Raw genomic sequence first — 24,281 nt, forward strand, 5'->3', positions numbered from 1 at the left:
CTGGTGTCAGAATTGGAAAAAGGTTGGAGAGTGGAGGTATGTCTGATCTCCACCTCATGGGAATCAGCTTTGAGCTGATCCTGCTCATTATACCCAGTGAAGTTAGACAGATTCTGACACTACTACCACCTTTTTATAGCCCTGACTCATGGGAACCCTATGCGCAATGGGATTGAACTGTTGTGATCCGTAGACTTTTCATTGGCTAATTTTTTGAAAGTAGATCCCAAGGCATTTCTTTCTGGTCTGACTTTAGTCTGGGAGATCTGCTGGAATCTGTTCAGCGTCGTAGCAACACACAAGCCTCTGCCGACGAAGATGGGTGCTGTCTGCACGTGAGGTGCATTGGCCGGGACCCTCCTGCATGGAAGGCACGTCTCCCTCATAGAGGCTGAGAATTCTACCACTGAGCCACCACTGCCCTCAAAATAGGAGCAATAACTTCTGCTGAGGATAATTTGGCAATAAATACTGAGATTGCAAATATTCTGGCACATGCACTACAGGGTATAAAACCTTGAGAAACTCTTGCACATAATATACCCCGAGGCACACGTACGTATGTCCACTGCACAGTTTGTAGTAGTGTGAAACTGGTGTCTCTACAGATATAAGCTATGAACTAGATCTAGGTGGACTGACCTTGTTCCCACACCTTCATGTGGAAAGGAGACAAAGCAAATTACTAAAAGAATTGTAGCACAACAAAGAATACAAATTGATAAAATAACAAAGAAGCAATCTTTGTTTTTCAAAGATATATTTATTGTACCAATATAAATTGACACACAGCTTGATACACCATAACACATTTTAGAAGTAACCATTTCCAAAGAAGGGAGGAGTTTCATTTCAAGGATGACCAAAGGTTTTAGTCCCCCACGTGTCTGTTTATCGTACTGTGGAGGCTTGCGTGTTGCTGTGATGCTGGAAGCTACGCCACCAGTATTCAAATACCAGCAGGGTCACCCATGGCGGGCAGGTTTCAGCTCAGCTTCCAGACTAAGACAGACTAGGAAGAAGGACCCGGCAGTCCACTTCTGAAATGATTTAACCAGTGAAAACCTTATGAATAGCAGAGGAACATCGTTTGATATACTGCTGGAAGAAGAGCCCCTCAGGTTGGAAGCCACTCAAAAGATAACTGGGGAAGAGCTGCCTCCTCAAAGTAGAGTCAACCTTTAATGACATGGATGGAGTCAAGCCTTCTGGACCTTCATTTGCTGATGTGGAATGACTCAAAATGAGAAGAAACAGCTGCAGATATCCATTAATAATTGGAATGCGGAATGTACGAAGTATGAATCTAGGAAAATTGGAAGTTGTCAAAAATGAAATTGAACGCATAAACATTGATATCCTAGGCATTAGTGAACTGAAATGGACTGATATTGGCCATTTTGAATCATACAATCTACTATGCTGGGAATGACAACTTGAAGAGGAATGTCATTGCATTTGTCGTCAAAAAGAACATTCGAAGATCTATCCTGAAGTACCACAATGTCCGTGATAGGATAATATCCATACGCCTACAAGGAAGATCAGTTAATATGACTATTATTCAAATTTCTGTACCAACCACTAAGGCCAAAGATGAAGAAACTGAAGACTTTTACCAATTTCCACAGTCTGAAATTGATCGAACATGCAATCAGGATGCATTGGTTATTACTAGAGGTTGGAGTGTGAAAATTGGAAACAAAGAAGGATCAGTAGTTGGAAAATATGGCCTCAGTGATAGAAAGGATGCCAGAGATCACATCATAGAATTCTGCAAGACTAACAATGTCTTCACTGCAAATACCTTTTTTTACCAACACAAAAGGCAACTATATACATGGACCTCGCCAGATGAAATACACAGGAATCAAATTGACTACATCTGTGAAAGAGACAATGGAAAAGCTCAATATCGTCAGTCAGAACTAGGCCAGGGGCAGACTGTGGAACAGAGCATCAATTGCTCATTTGCAAGTTCAAGTTGAAACTGAAGAAAATTAGAACAAGTCCATGAGAGCCACAGAATGACCTTCAGTATATCCCACTTGAATTTAGAGACCATATCAAAATAGATTTGACGTGTTGAACGCTAATGACTGAAGACAGACGAGTTGTGGAATGACATCAAGGACATCATACATGAAGAAACCAAGAGGTCAGTAAAAAGACAGGAAAGAAAGAAAAGGCCAAAATGGATGTCAGAAGAGACTCTGGAACTTGCTCTTGAATGTGGAGTAGCTAAAGCAAAAGGAAGAAATGATAAAGTAAAAGAGTTGAACAGAAGATTTCAAAGGGCAGTTTGAGAAGACAAAGTATTATAATGACATGTACAAAGACCTGGAGATGGAAAACCAAAAGGGAAGAAAATGCTCTTCACTTCTCAAGCTGAAAGAACTGAAGAAAAAATTCAAGCCTCGAGTTGCAATACAGAAGGATTCTATGGGGAAAATATTAAACAACTCAGGAAGCATCAAAAGAAGATGAAAGGAATACAGTCACAATACCAAAAAGAATTGGTCGACGTTCAGCCATTTCAGGAGGTACCATGTGAGCAGGAACCAATGGTACTGAAGAAGTCCAAGCTGTATTGAAGGCATTGGCGAAAAACAAGACTCCAGGATAATTGATGGAATACCAATTAAGATGTTTCAACAAACGGATGCAGTACTGAAAGTACTCACACATTATGCCAAGAAATTTGGAAGACAGCTTTCTGACCAACTGACTGGAAGAGATCTGTATTTAGGCCTATTCCTAAGAAAGGTGATACCACTGATAGCAGAAATTATGGAACAATATCATTAATACATGCAAGTAAAATTTTGCTGAAGATCATTCAAAAGTGGCTGCAGCAGGATATCAACAGAAAACTCCCAGAAATTCAGGCCGGATTCAGAAGAGGATGCAGAACCAGGGATATCATTGCTGATGTCAGATGGATCCTGCCTGAAAGCATAGAATACCGAAAAGATGCTTACCTGGGTTTTATTAACTGTGAAAAGGCATTCAACTGTGTGCATCATAACAAATTATGTATAACATTACGAAGAATGGGAATTCCAGAACACTTAATTGTGCTCATGAGGAGCCTGTATATAGATAAGAGGCAGTTGTTTGAACAGAACAAGGGGATGCTGCATGGTTTAAAGTCAGGAAAGGTGTGCATCAGGGTTGTATCCTTTCATCATACCTGTTCAATCTGTATGCTGAGCTATTAATCCGAGAAGCTGTTCTATATGAAGAATAGGCATCAGGATTGAGGAAGGCTCATTAACAATCCGCGTTATGCAGATGACACAACCTTGCTTGCTGAAAGTGAAGAGAACTTGAAGCACTTACTGATAAAAATCAAAGGTCATAGCCTTCAGTATGGATTACCTCAACACAAAACAAAAATCCTCACAAGTGGACCAAGAAGCAACATCATGATAAACGGAGGAAAAATTGAAGTTGTCAAGGATTTCATTTTACTTGGATTCACAATCAACGCCCATGGAAGCAGCAGTCAAGAAATCAAAAGACACATTGCACCGTGCAAATCTGCTGCAAAGGACCTCTTCAAAGTGTTGAAAAACAAAGATGTCACCTTGAAGACTAAGGAGCACCTGACCCAAGCCATGGTGTTTTCAATCGCCTCCTACATATGTGAAAGCTGGACAATGAATGAAGACCGAAGAACTGATGATATTTGAATTGTGGTGTTGGAGAAGAATACAGAATATACCACAGACTGCCAAAAGAACAAATAAATCTGTCTTGGAAGAAGTACAACCAGAATGCTCCTTAGAAGCAATGGTGGAGTCTACATCTCATATACTTTGGACATGTTGTCAGGAGGGATCAGTCTCTGGAGAAGGACATCATGCTTGGTAAAGTAGAGGGTCAGCGAAAAAGAGGAAGACCCTCAATGAGATGGATTGACACAGTGGCTGCAACAATGGGCTTAAGCATAACAACAATTGTGAGGATGACGCAGGACTGGGCAGTGTTTCTTTCTGTTATACACAGGGTTGCTATGAGTCAGAACCAATTTGATGGCACCTAACAACAATGAAGATTTTAGTATGCATACAATTTATTTATACTAAAATTGGAATGTTGTGGATACATATATACAGTCAGTCCCTGGATTACAAAAAAGTTTCGTTCCTAAGTCTGTCTTTAAGTTGAATTTATAGGTAAGTTAGGTATGGTTTGTATCTAACGTCAGTCAGTTAAATGTTTGTCTTAATATATAGTATACAGTGTACCTTTCTATGTATAAAAAACACTAAAGAAACACTTCCAGATACACTAAAGCATGATTAATATTATAATACAGAAATAATAATAGTAATGTTTTGTTGCATGTCACAAAGTTGTGTCCATTTGTTATTATGAACGATTGTATGTACCTCAGATTTAAAATATAATAACCTTTACAGGGGATGGTTCATAACTATGGGTTGTATATAAGTCGTGTACTGCCGGGGACTGCCTGTATGTACAAAAATATGAAAAAAAAAATGAAAATGTGGAAAGTATCTCAGAGTGGTGCAGATGATTTACACCCAGTTACTAATCTAAAGGTTGGTAGTTCAAAACCCACCAAGTAGCACCACAGATCTGTTTCCCTAAAGATTAAAAAACACATTGCCATCAAGTCCATTCCTACTCACAGCAACCCCATAGACTACAACCAAGAAAACCTTATGGAGCAGTTCTACTCAGTAACACACAGAGTCGCCCACAGCAACATCAATAGATTTTTCTCAGTGATGACATGGTGATGCTCTTGTACTTTTACTTGTAATTTTCTGGGCATTTTAAATGGTCAAGAGAAAAAACACATTTATACATGAAGAATACTTAGTATTATGGTTATATCATAATTTATTTAATCATTCTCTCATTGATGGTTACTGAGATAATTTCCACCTCCCAACTCCAACTCTCAGAGATAGGAAAACACTCAATTTTATGAACTCACATTATCAGGAAATATAGCATCCTCTCATTTTCTACACATCAAACTAATTTACATTTGACTTCTCATATTGCTAGAAGGGGAGTAATGACTGTTGTGTCCCTCTTAGAACTATTTTCTTAGCTTGGGTTAAGTTATAGTTTAGGAGCTGGCCAGCCTGGCCAGGCGGTGATGATTGCAGAAAAGACTGTTATCCATCAAGGATTCAGACAATATGTCTGCTGCTGGTGCCTGTTGTGCCTCCTAATGGAGTACGAAGCTTTGAAACCATTATTTACATAACGAAGTAAATACAGAAGACAAGCACTGCCCACAGGACAGTGTAAAAGCCTCCATTTGGATTTCCGAGTGATTTATCCTTCTTTCTAACTTAATCTTGCTCCTGATCGTGACATCCTCCTTGTTCATTGTCCCTTAAATCATTCTGATTCCAATTTTAAAAAAAGGAGACCAGGATCAGGGATATGAGAATGACATCTTCCTCTGAGGTCTTGGTGACCTTCGCAGCATGTGCAGGAAACCTGAAAATCGTCTACAGTGAGGGGTGGTTCAGATCGTGGAGGGGCCACCTGTGGATCCAAATGCAAAAGGCTGTGCCTTTGACCTGTTTGATGAATGAGGTGTTGGTCTGTAAAGCTTGAGGTTTCTATCTATTACCAGTGCGGTTGCTCAATGGATGACATGGCTCTTAAACTGACAGTGCCACAGATTCATCTCAAGGGATCCTGAAGACCACGGTGTTCCTTCAGGGGGTTCCCACTCAGCTATCAGAGCCTGGCATGCCTCGTCCCAGCATTGTGTAATGAGAGCTAGGTCTTGCTCACTCTGACCCCACCATTTTTGTTTTTTGTTATCAGGTTGTGGCTGAAAATAGTGCTCAAAGTGCAACCCTGCTGCTGCAGTGTGTTCCTTGTGATTAGGACATTGTCCTTGCCATTGGGGCCAGGAAGGAGTTTGAGTATCTGAGAGCTCCTTTCTCAGATCACTTGCTTGCAAGTGATTTAAAAGTGTCAGAGGGCGATGAGAATCCTCTCCTCTCTGCAGAGCCTGAGTGGGCTGGACCATCATAACACCTGGTGCTTGGCTCACATTTGGATGCTTGGGGTCCCGAGGAGCAAAAGACATGTGGGACAGATGAAGAGCAGGTATAAATGTTTGGTTCCTGCTGAAAGAATCAGAGGGAGGAAAATGATGAACTGTGCTTGGGAGAGTAGAATGGTCACTTTGGTCCTGCTGAACACTCAAATTTGGGTTGTCTGTCAAGGAATTCACATGTTTTCTTCTACTCTGTCCATTTGGGTGTCGCATTCTTCGGTTCTGAAACCATATCTAAGTGCAGAATAGGGAGACACAGACATGTGATTCCAGCTCTGTATCTCATACTCTGTAAAGCAAAGAGATGATTTCTATAAAGTCTAATCTCAGGGTAATTCAATATTTAACATTTGGTCTTTTAAAGTAGTCCAACTTAAAAGCAATTTACTCCTGCTTGAGAAGCAAGACTCTAGGTGACCCAAATGGTTTGTACTTAACTACCAAACCAAAGGTAGGTGGTCTGAACCCACCCAGTAGCACCACAGAAGAAAGGCCTGGTGCTCTGCTTCCATAAAGATTACAGCCAAGAAAACTCTATGAAGCAATTCTACTCTGTAACACATGGCATCACCATGAATTGGAATTGAGTCAATGACAATGGATTTTGTTTTTATTTTGTTTCTTTGCTTGTATTTTGTAGCTTGAGATATATTCTACATTGATTTATTAGAATATCAGGTCTTTATCTCTCCACACAACACTATTTTTTTCTTCATTTTTCTATAGCTCCGTAATTTATTATTAGTCTCATTTGTATTGTAGGGGATATATTTGAAAATCTACCACCCTAGCCCAGAAACCTCCATGTCCACACACAATCATGATTTCTCTAAATTGTTCCCCTCTTGAAATGGAATGTGTGGCTAATTGCTTCCATGAACAACCTGCCTCCTTTGCCATGAGACCAGAAGAACTAGATGGTGCCCTGCCACCATTACTGAACATTTTGATCAAAGATTCTATAGAAGAATCCTGATCAAAAGAAGAAAAATTCAGAACCGAATTTCAAATTCTCTGGAATCCAGACTTTCTGGATCCATGCAAACTATATGAATCCCTAAAACTACTGCCCTGAAATAATCTTTAAAACTTAAACCAAAAATATCCTTGAAGTCTTCTGAAAACTAAACAATAGAGGCGGGGCCAAGATGGCTAGCTAGTCAGGAGTTCTGCTGAACCCTCTTGCAACAAACACCCAAAAAAAACAAGTGAATCAATTACATATATGACAGTCTATGAACCCTGAGCATCAAACACAGAACTAAGGAATTGACCTGAGTGACAGAGGAGCGAGAGTCCCTGCAGAAGCAGTGATGCGTGGCCAAGCCCACGCAGCGCCTCAGCTCTGATTCCTTGTTGCCGCTCCTTGGCGCAAATGCTGCGGGGCTGACGGTAGTTTCCTGAGCAGACCTAAGCCCCTGGGGCAACCTCAGTGGGGACCTATCCAGTGCACACAGGCTACACACGCCTCTGGAATCTGAGATAAAACAGTGCTCTGGACACAAGATAAGTGATTTTGTCTAATTTACCACATGGATCTAATAGCTCCTTCTGAAAGTGCTCTCTCCTATCTATCTGATCCACCCCCTTCCTGCCCCAGCCAGCTTCATTAACATTTGAATTCCCTGGGCCTGAGATAGAATGTGCAGTGCTGGCTTTTTCTGACTCATTCTCCTGGCCTGGGAGAAGGATCAAATTAACAGAAGAAAAATACATTCCCAGCTCCCCTAAACTGGAAACTCAGAGCAGAAGTGGCTACAGTCCAGACATAAGCAATCCACAGACTTTGGCTTTCACCCCTACATGGAGCCAGGTGGCTATTATAATGCAAAGGCAAATCTGTTAGAGGTCTGACTGTAATTGTTTCAGGTGTGCAGTGGAGAGGTAGGTTTTGGAGGTCTGACACCACTCTGTCTATTGAACAGAGCCCTCACCTACCCGCAGCAGGGACCTGAGGGCTGAGGCTCCATCCATGCCACCTAGCCACCCACGAAAGGGGTCTGAGGATAGTAGTGCCTACCAGTCTTTACAGGTACAAGCATTGGGTGCCTAAGGTACAGCTGGAGAGCCCACCCACCAGAGCGCTTTAGAGAACAGGGATGCTTCTTCCTCACTGACACTTGGGGGAAGGCTGTCAGCACCCTGCCATCCTTAGAGCATGACCCCCTGGCGCTACCAGAAACCAGTGCATACAACCATCACCACTACTCCTTTAAGATAGCAGGTGAGAGCCTACACCACACACTAGGTGACCAACTATCAGGACACCTGAGCTGAATCTATTCAAGAATAGTGAATGGACTCATAGGCTCATATACCTGGTAACAGTTCTAACCATCTGGTACCAGCATATTAGTGCTTCAAAGGCTCCAATAATCAAGATTGTGCACTCTAGTAGCCTATCTGGGTATACTGAAACAAAACAAAGCAAGAAGATAGGACACAGTGAGCAAACATAAAATAAATTGTTACAATATCTTATAGATGGCTTGGAGACAGCAGCTGATATTAAATCACATAAAGAAGCAGACCATGACTGCTTCTACAAACTCCCAAAACAGAGAATCAAGGTCTCTCCCGGATGAAGATGTATTCCTGGAATTGTCAGATGGAGAATACAAAAGATTAATATACAGAATGCTTCAAGACATCAGGAACAAAATCAGGCAACATACAAAAAAAGCCAAGGAACACATAGATAAAGCAGTTGAAGAAATGAAAAACATTATTCAAGAACATAATGAAATATTTAGTAAGCTCCAAGAATCCATAGACAGCATTCAGACATTCAAAAGATTAACAATAAAATTACAGAATTAGACAACTCAATACGAAGTCAGAGGAGCAGAATTGAGGAACCGGAATGCAGAATTGGGGAGATGGAGGATAAGGCAATTGGCACCAATATATTTGAAGAAAAATCAGAAAAAAAGAATTTAAAAAATGAAGAAGCCCTAAGAATCATGTGGGACTCTATCAAGAATAACTTGCGAGTGATTGGAATTCCAGAACGGGGAGGGATAACATAAAATACATAGAGAGTTGTTGAATATTTGTTGGCAGAAAACTTCCCTGACATCATGAAAGATGAAAGGATATCTATCCAAGATGCTCATCAAAACCCATACAAGGCAGATCCCAAAAGAAAGTCACCAAGACATATTATCATCAAACTTGCCAAAACCAAAGATAAAGAGAAAATTCCAAGAACAGCCAGGGATAAGGGAAAAGTCACCTACAAGGGAGAATCAATAAGAATAAGTTCAGAGTACTTGGCAGAAACCATGCAGGCAAGAAGGCAATGGGATGACATTGAAGGAGAAAAATTGCCAGCCAAGAATCATATATCCAGCAAAACGGTCTCTCAAAAATAAAGGCAAAATTAAGTCATTTACAGATAAACACAAGCTTAGAGAATTTGCAAAAACCAAATCAAAACTACAAGAAAAACTAAAGGGAATTCTCTGGTTAGAAAATCAATAACATCAGATATCAGCACAACACTAGGACACAGAACAGAGCATCCTAATATCAGTTCAGATAGGGAAATCAAAAGAACAAAATAAGATTTTAAAAAAACATTCAAAACAGGGAATCACTGATGTCATTATGTAAAAGATGACAATAATCAATAAAGAGGGAATAAATACAGTAGGCACAGATCTTCCATATGGAGAGGAAATCAAAGCAATATAGGGAGATACGAGTTAGGTTTATACTTAGAAAAATAGGGGTAAAAATTAAGGTAAGCACAAGGAACACTATCAATCCCACACTTCAGAATAAAAGCCAAGATAGACTCAGCAAAAACAAATTTAACTACAACGAAAAAGAGGAACACACGATTTACAAAGAAAAACTTCTCAGCACAAAAAAGTAAGTGGAAAGATGAAACAGTCAACAACACACAAAAAAGGCATCAAAATGACAGCACTAAACTCATACCTATTTATGATTACACTGAATGTAAATGGATTAAATGCACCAATAAAGAGACAGAGAGTTGCAGATTGCATTAAAAAAACATAATCCAGCTATATGCTACCTACGAGAGACACACCTTAGTCTTAGAGACGCAAACAAACTGAAACTGAAAGGATGGAAAAAAATATATCAAGCAAGCAACAATCAAAAAAGAACAGGATTGGCAATATTAATTTCAGACAAAATAGACTTTAAAGTTAAATCCACCACAAAGGCTAAGCAAAGACACTATATAATGATTAAAGGGACAATTTACCAGGGAGATACAACCGTATTAAATATTTATGCACCCAATGTCAGGGTTGCAAGATACATAGAACAAACTTTAACAGCATTGAAAATTGAGATAGACAGCTCCACAATTATAGTAGGAGACTTCGACACACCACTTTCAGTGAAGGACAGGACATCTAGTAAGAAGCTCAATAAAGACATGGAAGATCTAAATGCTACAATCAAAAAACTTGACCTCATAAACATGTACAGAACACTCTACCCAACAGCTGCAAACTATAATTTCCTTTCTAGTGCACATGGAACATTCTCTAGAATAGACCACATATTAGGTCATAAAGCAAGCCTTTGCAGAATCCAAAACATCAAAATATTACAAAGTGTCTTCTCAGTCCATAAGGCCATACAAGTAGAAATCAATAACAGAAAAAGCAGGGAAAAGAAATCAAACACTTGGAAACTGAACAATACCCTGCTCAAAAAAAACTAGGTTTAGAAGACATTAAGGAGGGAATAAAGAAATTCATAGACTCCAATAAGAATGAAAACACTTCCTATCAGAACCACTGGGACACAGCGAAAGCAGTACTCAGAGGTCAATTTATATCAATAAATGCACACATACAAAAAGAAGAAAGGGCCAAAATCAAAGAACTGTTCCTACAACTTGAACAACTAGAAAGAGAGCAAAAAAACAAACTCTCAGGCACCAGAAGAAAGCAAATAACAAAAATTAGAGCAAAATTAAATGAATTAGAGAACAGAAAAACAATTGAAAGAGTTAACAAGACCAAAAGCTGGTTCATTGAAAAAATTGATAAAGCATTGGCCAAACTGACAAGAGAAAAACAAGAAACAAAACAAATAACCCGAATAAGAAATGAGACGGACGACATCACAACAGACCCAACTGAAATTAAAAGAATCATACCAGATTTTTATGAAAAATTGCACTCAGACAAATTTGAAAACCTAGAAGAAATGAATTCCTAGAAACACACTACCTACCTAAACTAACACAAACAGAGGCAGAACAACTAAATAGACCCATAACAGAAGAAGAGATTGAAAAGATAAAAAAAAAAAAAAAAAAACTCCCAATTAAAACAAAGCTCTGGCCCAGACGGCTTCACTGCAGAGTTCTACCAAACTTTCAGAGAAAATGTAACACTGCTACTACTAAAGGTATTTCAGAGCACAGAAAAGGATGGAATACTCCCAAATTCATTCTATGAAGCCAGCATACCCCTAATATCAAAACCAGCTAAAGACACCACAAAAAAAAAAGAAAATTACAGACAAATATTCCCCATGAACTTAGATGCAAAAATCCTCAACAAAATTCTAGCCAATAGAATTCAACAACATATCAAAAAAATAACTCACTATGACCAAGTGGGATTCATACCAGGTATGCAGGGATGGTTCAACACTAGGAAAACAATTCATGTAATCCACCATATAAATAAAACAAAAGACAAGAACCACATGATCTTATCAATTGTTGCAGAAAAGGCATTTGATAAAGTTCAACAATCATTCATGATAAAAACTCTCAGCAAAATAGGAATAGAAGGAAAATTCCTCAGCATAATAAAGGGCATTTATACAAAGCCAACAGCCAACATCATGCTAAATGGAGAGAGTCTGAAAGCATTTCATTTAAGAACAGGAACCAGACAAGGATGCTCTTTATCACCACTCTTATTCAACACTGTGCTGGAGGTCCTATCCAGAGCAATTAGGCTAGATAAAGAAATAAAGGGCATCCAGATTCGCAAGGAAGAAGTAACAGTATCTCTATTTGCAGATGACATGATCTTATACACAGAAAACCCTAAGGAATCCTCAAGAAAACTATTGAAACTAATAAAAGAGTTCAGCATAGTATCGGGATACAAGATAAACATACAAAAATCACTTGGATCCCTCTACACCAACAAAAAGAATATCGAAGAGGAAATCACCAAATCAATACCATTTACAGTAGCCCCCAAGAAGATAAAATACTTAGGAATAAATCTAACCGGAAATATAAAAGATTATACAAAGAAAACTACAAAACACTTCTGCAAGAAACCAAAAGAGACCTACATAAGTGGAAAAACATACCTTGTTCACAGATAGGAAGACTTAACGTTGTAAAAATATGACCTATAGATACAATGCACTTCCGATCCAAATTCCAATGACATTTTTTAATGTGATGGAGAAACAAAGCACCTACTTCATATGGAAGGGAAAGAGACCCCGGATAAGTAAAGCATTACTGAAAAAGAACAAAGTGGGAGGCCTCACTCTACCTGATCTTAGAACCTATTATACCACCACAGTAGTCAAAACTGCCTGGTACTGGTACAGCAACAGATACATAGACCAATGGAACAGAATTGAAAGTCCAAACATAAATCCATCCACATATGATGGATTGATATTTGATATTTGACAAAGGCCCAAAGTGAGTTAATAGGGGAAAAGACAGTCTTTTTAACAAATGGTGCTGGCATAACTGGATATCCATCTGCAAAACAATGAAACAAGACCCATACCTCACTCTCTATGCACAAAAACAAGCTCAAAATGGATCAAAGACTTAAATATAAAATCTAAAATGATAAAGATCATGGAAAAAAAAATAGGGACAATGTTAGGAGCCCTAATACATGGCATAAACACTATACAAAACATTACTAACAATGCAGAAGAAAAAGTAGACAACTGGGAGCTCCTAAAAACCAAACACCTATGTTCATCCAAAGACTTCACCAAAAGAGTAAAAAGACTACCTACAGACTGGGAAAAGTTTTTAGCTATGACATTTGCGATCAGTGCCTGATCTCTAAAATCTTCATGATACTGCAAAAACTCAGCTGCAAAAAGACAAATAACCTAATTAAAAAATGGGCAAAAAAATGAACATACATTTCACTAAAGAAGACATTCAGGTAGCTAACAGATACATGAGGAAATGCTCAAGGTCATTAGCCATTAGAGAAATGCAAATCAAAACTACAATGAGATTTCATCTCACTCCAACAAGGTTGGCATTAATCCAAAAAACACAAAATGATAAATGTAGGAGAAGCTGTGGAGAGATTGGAACACTTACACACTGCTAGTGGGAGTGTAAAATGGTACAACCAATTTGGAAATTGATGTGATGCTTCCTTAAAAAGCTAGAAATAGAACTACCATATGATCCAGCAACCCCCCTACTTGGAATATATCCTGGAGAAATAAGAGGCTTTACACGAACAGATATATGCACACCCATGTTCATTGCAGCACTGTTTACAATAGCAAAAAGATGGGAGCAACCAAGGTGCCCGTCAATGGATGAATGGATAAATAAATTATGTTTTTTTTTTTATATTCACACATCGATAAAGAACAGTGATGAATCTGTGAAACGTTTCATAACATGGAGGAATCTGGAAGGCATTATGCTGACTGAAATTAGTCACTTGCAAAAGGACAAATATTGTATAAGACCACTATTTTAAGAGCTCAAGAAATAGTTTACACAGAAGAAAATATTCTTTGATAGTTATGAGAGGGGGGAAGGAGGGAGGGTGGGAGGGGGTGTTCACTAATTAGATAGTAGATAAGAACTACTTTAGGTGAAGGGAAAGACAACACACAATACAGGGGAGGTCAGCACAATGGGACTAAACCAAAAGCAAAGAAGTTTCCGGAATAAACCGAATGCTTTGAAGGCCAGCATAACAGGGACAGGGGTTTGGGGACCATGGTTATAGGGGACATATAAGTCGATTGGCATAATAAAATCTGTTAAGAAAACAGTCTGCATCCCACTTTGGAGAGCAGCGTCTGGGGTCTTAAACGCTAGCAAGGGCCATCTAAGATGCATCAATTGGTCTCAACCCACCTGGATCAAAGGAGAATGAAGAACACCAAGGACACAAGGTAATTACAAGCCCAAGAGACAGAAAGGGCCACATAAACCAGAGACTACATCAGCCTGAGACCAGAAGAGCTAGACGGCACCCGGCTACAACCGTTGACTGCCCTGACAGGGAACACAACATAGAACCCCTGAGGAAGCAGGAGAGCAGTGGGATGCAGACCCCAAGTTCTCATAAAAAAGACCAGACTTAATGGTCTAACTGAGACTAGAAGGACCCCGGTGGTCACGGCCCCCAGGCCTTCTGTTGGCCCAGGACAGGAACCATTCCCAAAGCCAACTCTTCAGACAGGGATTGGACTGGACAATAGGTTGCTGGGGGATGCTGGTGAGGAGCGAGCTTCTTGGATCAGGTGGACACTTGAGACTATGTTGGCATCTCCTGCCTGGAGGGGAGATGAGAGGGTGGAGGGGGTTAGAAGCTGGTGCAATGGACACGAAAAGAGAGAGTGGAGGGAGAGAGCAGGCTGTCTCATTAGGGAGAGAGCAATTGGGAGTATGTAGCAAGGTGTGTATATAAGTTTTTGTGTGAGAGGCTGATTTGATTTGTAAACTTTCACTTAAAGCACAATAAAAATTAAAAAAGAAAAAAAAAAAAAAAACCTTTCCTCCTCTTGGCAATTCCTGTGATCCATATGAAAATCACCCACTCTGTCACAAATGAACTTAACTGGTTCTGGAGTTGAAATTAATATATTTGGTCCATATGTTCCATTCATATGATAAAAAAACCAAAACCAAACCCACTGCCGTCGAGTTGATTCCGACTCACAGTGACCCTATAGGACAGAGCAGAACTGCCCCATAGAGTTTCCAAGGAGCTCCTGGCGAATTTGTACTGCTGACCTTTTGCCTAGCAGCTGTAGCACTTAACCACTATACCACCAGGGTTTCCATTTATATAATACAGACAGATAAATTGTGCTCATGATACACCCCGCTATCAACTATAGATGAACAGAAAACTCTGGTTGTTTGAAAAGGTATAGTCTCCAAAATAACCCCTTTAATTTCAACACTTGATATGTAAACAAGCTGCCTTGACAAGGTTGACATTTTTCCTCTTTGCTGATGTGTTTAAGACAATACAAGTCTTAAACACATGTGTATAAATATGTTCGTAGCTTTATCAACATAATTAATAGTGTTTGAGAATTTCTGTGTAAATTATCCCATGACTGTGCTTCCTGATTCAGTAACAGTTAACAAAGGGAGACGAGGTACTAAATGAGGGTAATCTTTATTCCTCAACCCGAGGTCACTTGGCAATGCCTGTAGGTTTTTTTACTTATCACAACTGGGATAATAGGGACAGGGGCTCTACTGGCATCTGTGATGCTGAAGAACTTTCTATTATGCACAGAGCGACCCCTAAAAACAAAGAACTAGTCAGCTGTAAATGACAACACTGCCAAAGTTTAGAAACCATGACATGTGGGGTGTTTCTAAAATAGAGATTAACTTTCCCATTTTTCCACTTTTTTCCCTTTATTGCTTCTAAGTGCATGCACTGCTGGTAGGTAGGCTTTAAAATGTGTTCTTTTGCAGGACTGCAACTTGCAGTGCCAGGCACTTACCACCTCATATCCTTGCCTTAGATTGCTATGACAACCCAAAACAGACCAAATACACCATGCATACAGGGGGTACTACCACTTCCGGGCAGGACAAATGTAGTGCCACAGCCACAGAACTTACTTGAATCCTTGACTCTGGAATCCCGGTTTGTTGCGCCAGCTCTTCCCTGATAGCAATACCCGGGTATTGATTCTTCTCAAAGGCTTGAACTAGGATGCTGGTTTGAGATCTTGTGATAGATGTCCGGCTTCTTCTGGCTTCCTTTGGGAAGTTTTCTAAAGGAGGGCGCAGGTACAAAAGAGGGCTTTTAGGCCAGTTTTCACTTTCAAACACCAAACACAACTCTTTGAATACCATTCTAATCACCTTTACTCCTACACCCCCTTGAAGAGGTCATTAATCTGCTCTACCCTTACAGTAAAATCTCAGAGTGACAGAGAAAAGAGGCTTCGCTTCCTAGCAGCAGCAGGACCAGAAATCCAAAGTCTTCTTTGCTAAGAACTGGACTGTCACTGTCAAATATTTGGGCAATGTTTATGCCTCTGACATTAGGGTGCCTAGAACTAGCTATATTTTGTTCTTATCCTAAGTATTCTTGTGGAATACTTGGGTACAACGTACAGAGTTGTTTCTACTGTTAATGAGATTCGTTGAGGAATTGCATTTAGACTGGTGGCTCCTTACCTTGAGTCATAGACTGAAGCTCATCCTGTCTCTGATCTTCCCCAAAGGAGCATCCAGATCCCTTTCGTCTCTGTCTTTGATGTATCTGTCTGTGGTTTTGAAACCAAATCTAAATGAAAAAAAGATGTGAGAACCACACAACTCAATCTACACCATAGCAAACATCGGGTCCAGTAAAAAATGGATCTGCCAATTTGGCCCTTGGGGAAATACCCATAAGAGAAAGGCAATGTAGTATGCTAGGAATGATGTTATTATCTTAACTTCTTAGGATAAAATTCAGGACAGCACACAATCTGCAATCAACTTAAATCAGCATTTTTTTTTTTTTTAATCCTGATGGTGTCCAAAGTAAATTTCTCTGATTTAAGAGACACCCTGGTGGCGTAGTGGTTAAGTGCTACGGCTGCTAACCAAGAGGTCAGCAATTCAAATCCGCCAGGCGCTCCTTGGGGCACTTCTATGGGGCACTTCTACTCTGTTCTATAGGGTCGCTATGAGTCGGACTCGACTCGATGGCAGCGGGGACAGGGGGTTTGGTCTTCCAAAGGAACGGCGTTTTCTTGGCCCCTCTCGTCTCATAAGCAACACCATTTCATAACACCCAATATATGTGCAAATGATCTGGTAAGAATTCCTTTAAACAGAAAGGCAAAGTTGGCTGACACAAACTGCTGAGCTAACACTCATTCATTTACCTCTTATCTCATGCCAGAATCAGTTATCAATAAGGAAACTCCTAGAGAGGAGCCAAGATGGCAGCTTAGTGAGACACACCATGCCATCTCTCTACACAAGAAACAAAGTGAAACAGGGGCAGATGACAATCCTGGAACCCTGAACATCAAAAAGAAAGATAAAGAATTGAATCAAACACCGATTGGATGAAGAAATTGAGAAAAGGCAGCAAACGAGGAACAATACAGAGTGGAGGTGTCCTGCCAGGCATCCTGGTACAGCGTGGCCATCTTGAGACAAAGCCAGTAGCAACCCCGCGTGAAGCACACAGGAAGGCAACATCATGGAATTCCTAATAAGAGACAGAGACACTGTGTAAACATACCCAGAGTGAAGCAAAGTAAATGGAACATGATCCAGATCTAAGGAGGGAAAGCACAGGAAGGAGGGTGAGAGCTCCTGGAATCCTGGTGTCCACAGAGTAAGGAGGGAACCAGGATCCAGAGAGAGGTATACTCACCAGCAGCACTCCCTGACCATTAGGGTGGATGGTACGTTCAAAGTAATAAATCCATAGAGTGTCAGCAGGAGGTCACCCACCCACCCAGACTCCAGGCAACTCCCCTCCTCACATTTGGTTGTGGCCAGGTCCCGACTTCTGGCTGCAGCCAGTGGCAAGTGCCCAGTCACCCACACCTGCTGAACAGAGGAGCATGCTCCCCTCCCCTCCCATTCCTGATCATTAGCAGCAGAAAACCCTATATCCCAGCTGCCCCACCTGCTTGGGTACCATATACAAGCCCACTTTCCTCCCCACTGGGCCCCATCCCATGCTGCTGCCACCCACCCCCACCCATCAACCCAGAGGGTGACAGAGCATGTGTTCTTATGGGTCTGTTTGCCTGCCACTCACCCCTGCCTGCTGAAAAGACGAGTAGAAGAGAACGCACTCCTGCATTCTCTTTTGTCCACTCTACCCACCACACTCACTTTCCCACTTACTCAGCAAGTGCCATCACCCACTCCTGTGCAGCTGGACTGACAATAGGCTGTGGTCAACGCCTGCCCGGCCTTTCCTCAGATGTCCCGCACAACTAGCAAACTGAGACCTGCGCTCATACTGGCAACCACAGCCCCACCCACCCAGAGACAGGTGGTAAGTGCTGCCATGCCACCAGACTAATCTCCAGTACAGCACGCCCACACTGCCAGCCCAGATATATCAAAAGAAAACAAAAAACTCAGGATGAAGCAAACAAAAACAATCAATAAAATAACACCTTAATACCGTAATAACAGGCAATATCAAATCATAAAGAAGCAGGACAAGATGGCTCAAGCAGGTGACCAAAATAAAGGGGCAGAATACCTTTCTGAGAAAAAAATGGTAATGGAACAACCTGATAAGGAATTAAAAAGACTTATAAATAGGATTATACATATATATATATATTATATATATATATATATATATATATATTTCCCTCAAAAAGATTAGGGAAAACACAGACAAAATTCTAGAATAATTCAGGAAAACAATACAAGAATAAAATGACAAAATAGACAATTAGAAACCATACTAAAACAACAACTAGAAACCCAAAAGATTAACAACAAAATATTAGAAATAGATAACCCAATGGAAGGGCATAGAAGTAGAATTGAATCAAAGGAGGGAAGAATCAGTGAAACAGAGGACAAATTCCTTGATGTTAATTTGTTTGAGGAATAATCAGGAAAAAAGAGAATAAAGAAAGCATAAGTGTTATGTGGGACACTATCTAGAGGAATAATTTGCACATGATTGATATTCCAGAGCATGAGAAGACAAAAAAAAAAAAAAAAGGGCAGGGAGAATTTTTGAAGATTTGCTGGCAGAAAACATCCCTAATATCATGAAAGACAAGAAGATTTCCATCCAAAAACCTCAATGAACCCAATACAGGATAGACCCCAAAAGGAAGCCACCAACACAAATCACAATCAATTTCAAAAACAAAGAAACAATCCTGAGAGGAGCTTGGGAAAAACAAAACGCCACCTACAAAGGGGAACCAACAAGACTAAGGTCTGATTTCTCGGCAGAAACCATGCAGGCAAGGAGGCAATGGGATGACATATATAAAACTCTGAAACAAAAGAAGTGTCAACCAAAAATCATACCTACAGCAAATCGTTTCTCAAATATGATGGTGAAACTAACATATTCCCAGATAAACATAAAGTTTTTATTTGTAAAAACCAGACCAACCTGACAAGAAATATTACAGGGAGTCCTTCAGACAGAGAACCAATGACAACAGACAACAACATGAGACTGAGACATATCACAGCATCATCCAGATAGCAACCCAGGTAAAGCTACAACGCCAAAAACAGGGAACCAGACATGTCAATTTGTAAACAATGATAATGTCAAAACAAAAAGGGGGAACAAATAGTGTAGCTATAGAACTTCCATATGGAGAAGAAGTAAAGGTGATGTTAAGAGATAACAGACTGTTTTAAACTTAGGAAGATAAATTTCAGAGTAACTACAAAGAAAATTAATAAACGTACTCCCCAAATAAAAAAGAAGAAAATCATAAAGACTCAGTAAACACAAAATCAACAATGAAGAAAAGAAAATCCACAAACAAAAAGAACACAGCACAGAAAATTTAGTGGAACAAAGAAACTAACACCACACACACAAAAAAAAGCATAGCAAAATGACAGCAGTAAATCCATGCCTATCAATAATCACACTGAGTATAAATGGTTTAAATGCATCAGACAAGAGACGGAGAGTGAGAGTGGATTTAAAAAAGACGGCCCATCACTATGTTGCCTACAAGAGATACACTCTAGATACAAAGACATAAGTAGGCTAAAAATCAAAGGATGGAAAAAATATATATCAAGCAAACAGTAACCAAAAAAGAGCAGGAATGGCAATATTAATCGCTGATAAAATAGAATTTAAGGCAACATCCATTATGAGAGACAAAAAGAGAAAAAAAAAAAAAAGCTTTGCTTCGAGTTGATTTTGACTCATACCAACCCTCTAGGACAGAGTAGAAGTGTCCCATAGGGTTTTCAAGGAGCAGCTGATGAATTCAAATTGCCAACCTTTTCATTTGCAGCTGATCCTTTAACCACTGTGCAAGCAGGACTCCATAAGAGACAAGGAAGGACATTATATAATGATTAAAGGTCAATCCACCAAGAGGACATAACCATAATAAATAGTTACAACAACCACTGAAAAAACTGCAAAATATTTAAAACCAACTCCAACAGTCCTGAGAAATAGACAGTTCCACAATAATAGTAGGAGGCTGTAACATACCACTTTCAATGCAGGACAGAACAACTAGAGACTCAACGAAGATACAGATCTAAACCATACAATCAGCCAACTTGACCTCATAGACATATACAGGACACTCTGCTCAACAGCAGCAAAGTACACATACTTCTCCAATGCACATGGATCATTCTCCAGAAAATAGTTTATTTTAGGCCAAAAAGCAAGCCTCAATAAATTTTTAAAAACATGGAAATAATACAAAGCATCATCTCTAATCATAAAACTAGAAATCTACAACAGGAAGAACAAGGAAAAAAATCAAATACATAGAAACTGAATAACACCTTGCTTAAAAATCACTGGGTAATAGAAGAAATTAAAAATTAAATTTAAAAACTCCTACAATCAAATGAGAATGAAAATACAACATATCAAACCTTTGAGACACAGCAAAAGCGGTGCTCAGAGGAGAATTTATAGCAATAAATGCACACATCAAAAAAGTAGAAAACCCCAAATCAATAGCTTAACCCTACAACTTGAACAAATAGGAAAAGAGCAGCAAAAAAAAAAGCCCACAGTCATCAGAAGAAGGGAAATGATTAAGATTAGAACAGAAAAAAATGAAACAGAAAAAAAAAAAAAATAGAATCAACAAGACTAGAACATGGTTCTTTGAAAGGATCAATAAAATCAACAAATCACTGGCCAAACTGACAAAGGAAAAGAATGAGAAGATGCAAATAACCTAAATAAGAAGTGAGATGGATGACATTACAACAGAACCAACTGAGATAAAAAAGGATCATAAAGGAATATTTTAAAAAATTATACTCCAAAAAATTTGAAAACCTAAAGGAAATGGACAAATTTCTACAAACACACTACTTAACTAAATTAACACAAACTGAGGTAGAAAATTTGAACAGACCCATAACAAACAAAGAAATTTAAGAGGTCATAAAAAAAAAAAAAAAAAAACCAACAAAATAAAAAGCCCCACCCCAGATGGGTTCACTGGAAAATTGTATCAAATATTCAGAGAAGAAAAAAACCAAAAACCCACTGCATTCAGAGAAGAGCTGACACCAATTCTCCTCAAACTATTCCAGAACATAGAAAATGAAGAAATACTTCCTAATTCATTCTATGAAGCCAGCATGATCCTGATACTGGAGCCAGGCACTCCCATTGTCATCGAGTTGATTCTGACTCATAACAATCCTAAAGGACGGAGTAGAACTGCCCCATAGGGTTTCCAAGGACCGGCTGGTGGATTCGACATGCTAAACTTTTGATTAGCAGCCAAATGCTTGACTACTGTGCCACCAGGACCCCTCAGCCAGGTAAAAACATCAAAAAAGAAAAAAAAATTACTGACCAATATCCTTCATGAATGTAACTGCAAAAATTCTCAACAAAATTCTAGCCAATAGAATTCAACAGCATATTATGGTACCTGAGATCTTAAAAACCAGATAGTGCCCAACTACCATTTATTGAACATTTTTGATCAAAGTTTTATAGCAGCATAAAGGAGAAAATAATTAAAGACTTGCTATTCTCCTGGAATCATGTTATTCTTCTGGAATCCAGATTTCTGGCTTTCATGGAGGTTGGGGTAACCCACACAGGTCATTGCCTTTGGATATCCTTTTGGACCTTGCGCTTTGAAAAAAACTGGTTCCTGAAGCCACTTTTGAGTCAATGGTCCAGATAAACTAGTACGATCATTTTGCTCTGGGCATTGTGCTTTTTATTTTTTTTTAAGATTTCAGTCTATTTTGGTAAACCGACACCGAAGATCAGACTGAGAACTACGTTTAAAGTAAATCAGTGATTCGTTTAATTAGTCTTCAAGACAGTGTTGTATGAAATACCTGTCTAATGTTTGTAATCAACCTTTCACCTCCCTGTATCTTACAGAAACCTAGTTCTCAGAGGAGACTGATCTCATGGCTTAGATTCCATTTTGTCTTGGGCTCCACTTACCACTTCTGAGAAAGCGACTCATGACTGCCAATAGGTAAATCAAGGAGGCGCAGCTTGCCCTCGGGACACTTTGTATATTTTGAAAAGATTAATGTAAGACCTCCATTAGGAGAGGTCCATCCTGTATTACCTTGCTAATCATGAATTCTCAAATGGAAAGTTGGTTGTCACATGTAAATTTTTCTATACCTTCTGTTTTCTCTAGACAAAATCTGGGTGCCCCTTATGAATATATGTTTTGTGTGGTAGATCCAACTATACTAGTTTAGATGACCCCTTTCCAACTGACAGTGTGTTTACAGGGACTAACTCTTATTTAGATTCCTGGTGAATGCATGGGAAATGGCCTTTGGGAACTTTAGGATCATCTTTAGATATTCACAGTAATGATGCTAGTAAATATTTGGAAATGTAATACCAGATTGTTACACACTGTAAAATGATACTCAGAAGAAAGCCAATTGGTACGTCACTCAGGGTGGGGTTGGTCATTTCTAAGAGCTTTATTTCCTGCTTATGGGATAGTTTAATTGGAGAAATCTTTAAGAAATTTATCAATCACTATGGGACGAATAGCAGAAAAAGCTGCTGATGGGATGGAAGCGCGACAGCAATCTCTGGCCTTATTAAGCCAACATGGCATGAGATAACAGAACAGCCTTAGATTTTTTAATAACCAAGAAGGTAGTCTGTGCTATAGCAAATGCCTCTTGTTGCATTTGGATAAATAACACAGGAGAAGTAGAACCAGATACACATAGAATTAGACACAAACACCAGATTTATTAGGTTGGTTACAATCAGGAATAAGTACACGGGATAGATCACTATTGCAAGGAATAGTAATATTCTTAATCTGCATCCTGATAGTATTGGGCATAGTAAAACTTATCTTCTATTGTCTTACACTTAAAAAGAAAAAGAAAACCTCAAGCTAAAATGTACATTGAGTCTGCTCATTTCAGCTATGTGATTGATGAGAACGTCACTCTTAAGATCCTAGTGAAGAACCAAATGGTATCCGGTGGAAAACCAGCACCTTGAGTTTAAAGAGCCTGTTATGGCCACCATCTAGGAACCGAATTAAGTCCAGATATTGATCATTGATGTGTTATGTCCAATCTCCAATCAAAAGGAGGGAATGATTTAGGAGATAATATTGCAGCCATTATTCCTGTCCTTGAGTATAAAGAACGTAACCTAGCTGGAGCTGGACTCAAAAGGACTCACAAGGACACATCTGGGCCCTGAGGTATAGAGACAATAGCTAGGACAATCTTGGAAAACATCTCTTAGGGAAACTTTCACATAAACAAATCATAAACAGCAAAAAAGACCCACATTTTTTCCACTCTTCTCTTTTTCTGTTAGTTTTTAGTGAATAGTAAGATTTGTTGGGCCAATGAAGACCCTCCTGACTGTCATTACAGAAACCTGTACCAATGATTATTAAGAAAGACAATTCAAAATGTAGAATCACAGTGATTTGGCAGTTTTAAGGCAATATGTGAAAAGGTGGATCTTTCAATAATTTCACCCATTTGTAATGTTAACATACACATATACTGATGATGCTGTAACATTCCTCAGACTCAGAAGGACATGGCTCTGGCAGCATACTTGCCGAATTTCCCACTTTTGCTTATTCTGTAATATTTCTTGGAGTCCAGACAGACATAGCTTTGGCCGCATGCTTGTCTGTTTCCCATTTTTGCCACTTTGAAAATATGCCAAATAAAACCTTTCTTTTTCCTTTAAAAAAAAAAAATTCAACAACATATCAAAAAAATATTATGACCAAGTGGGATTCATACCAGGTATGCAAGCATAGTTCAACATTAGACAATCAA

The 24,281-nt window shown here is 39.3% G+C and overlaps 1 protein-coding gene across 3 annotated transcripts in view; it reads right to left on the reverse strand.

Moving 5' to 3' along the window:
* Positions 1-705: 705 nt before the first annotated feature.
* TMEM254 (transmembrane protein 254) overlaps positions 706-24,281 on the reverse strand; it is a 97,969-nt gene continuing 74,393 nt past the window's right edge. For 2 of the 3 annotated variants that reach the window (XM_064269801.1, XM_064269802.1), the window contains 3 exons: positions 16,470-16,578; positions 15,906-16,060; positions 706-6,298 (listed from right to left, as the gene is read on the reverse strand). In XM_064269801.1, the coding sequence (XP_064125871.1) occupies positions 5,639-6,298; positions 15,906-16,060; positions 16,470-16,578 (924 nt within the window). In that variant the 3' untranslated portion in view covers positions 706-5,638. Of the gene's footprint in view, positions 6,299-15,905; positions 16,061-16,469; positions 16,579-17,167; positions 17,500-24,281 lie in introns of those variants that run through there. The other variant, XR_010318146.1, reaches the window with a different exon arrangement.

Source organism: Loxodonta africana, chromosome 16 (genome assembly GCF_030014295.1).
Source record: "Loxodonta africana isolate mLoxAfr1 chromosome 16, mLoxAfr1.hap2, whole genome shotgun sequence".
NCBI lineage: Eukaryota > Metazoa > Chordata > Mammalia > Proboscidea > Elephantidae > Loxodonta > Loxodonta africana.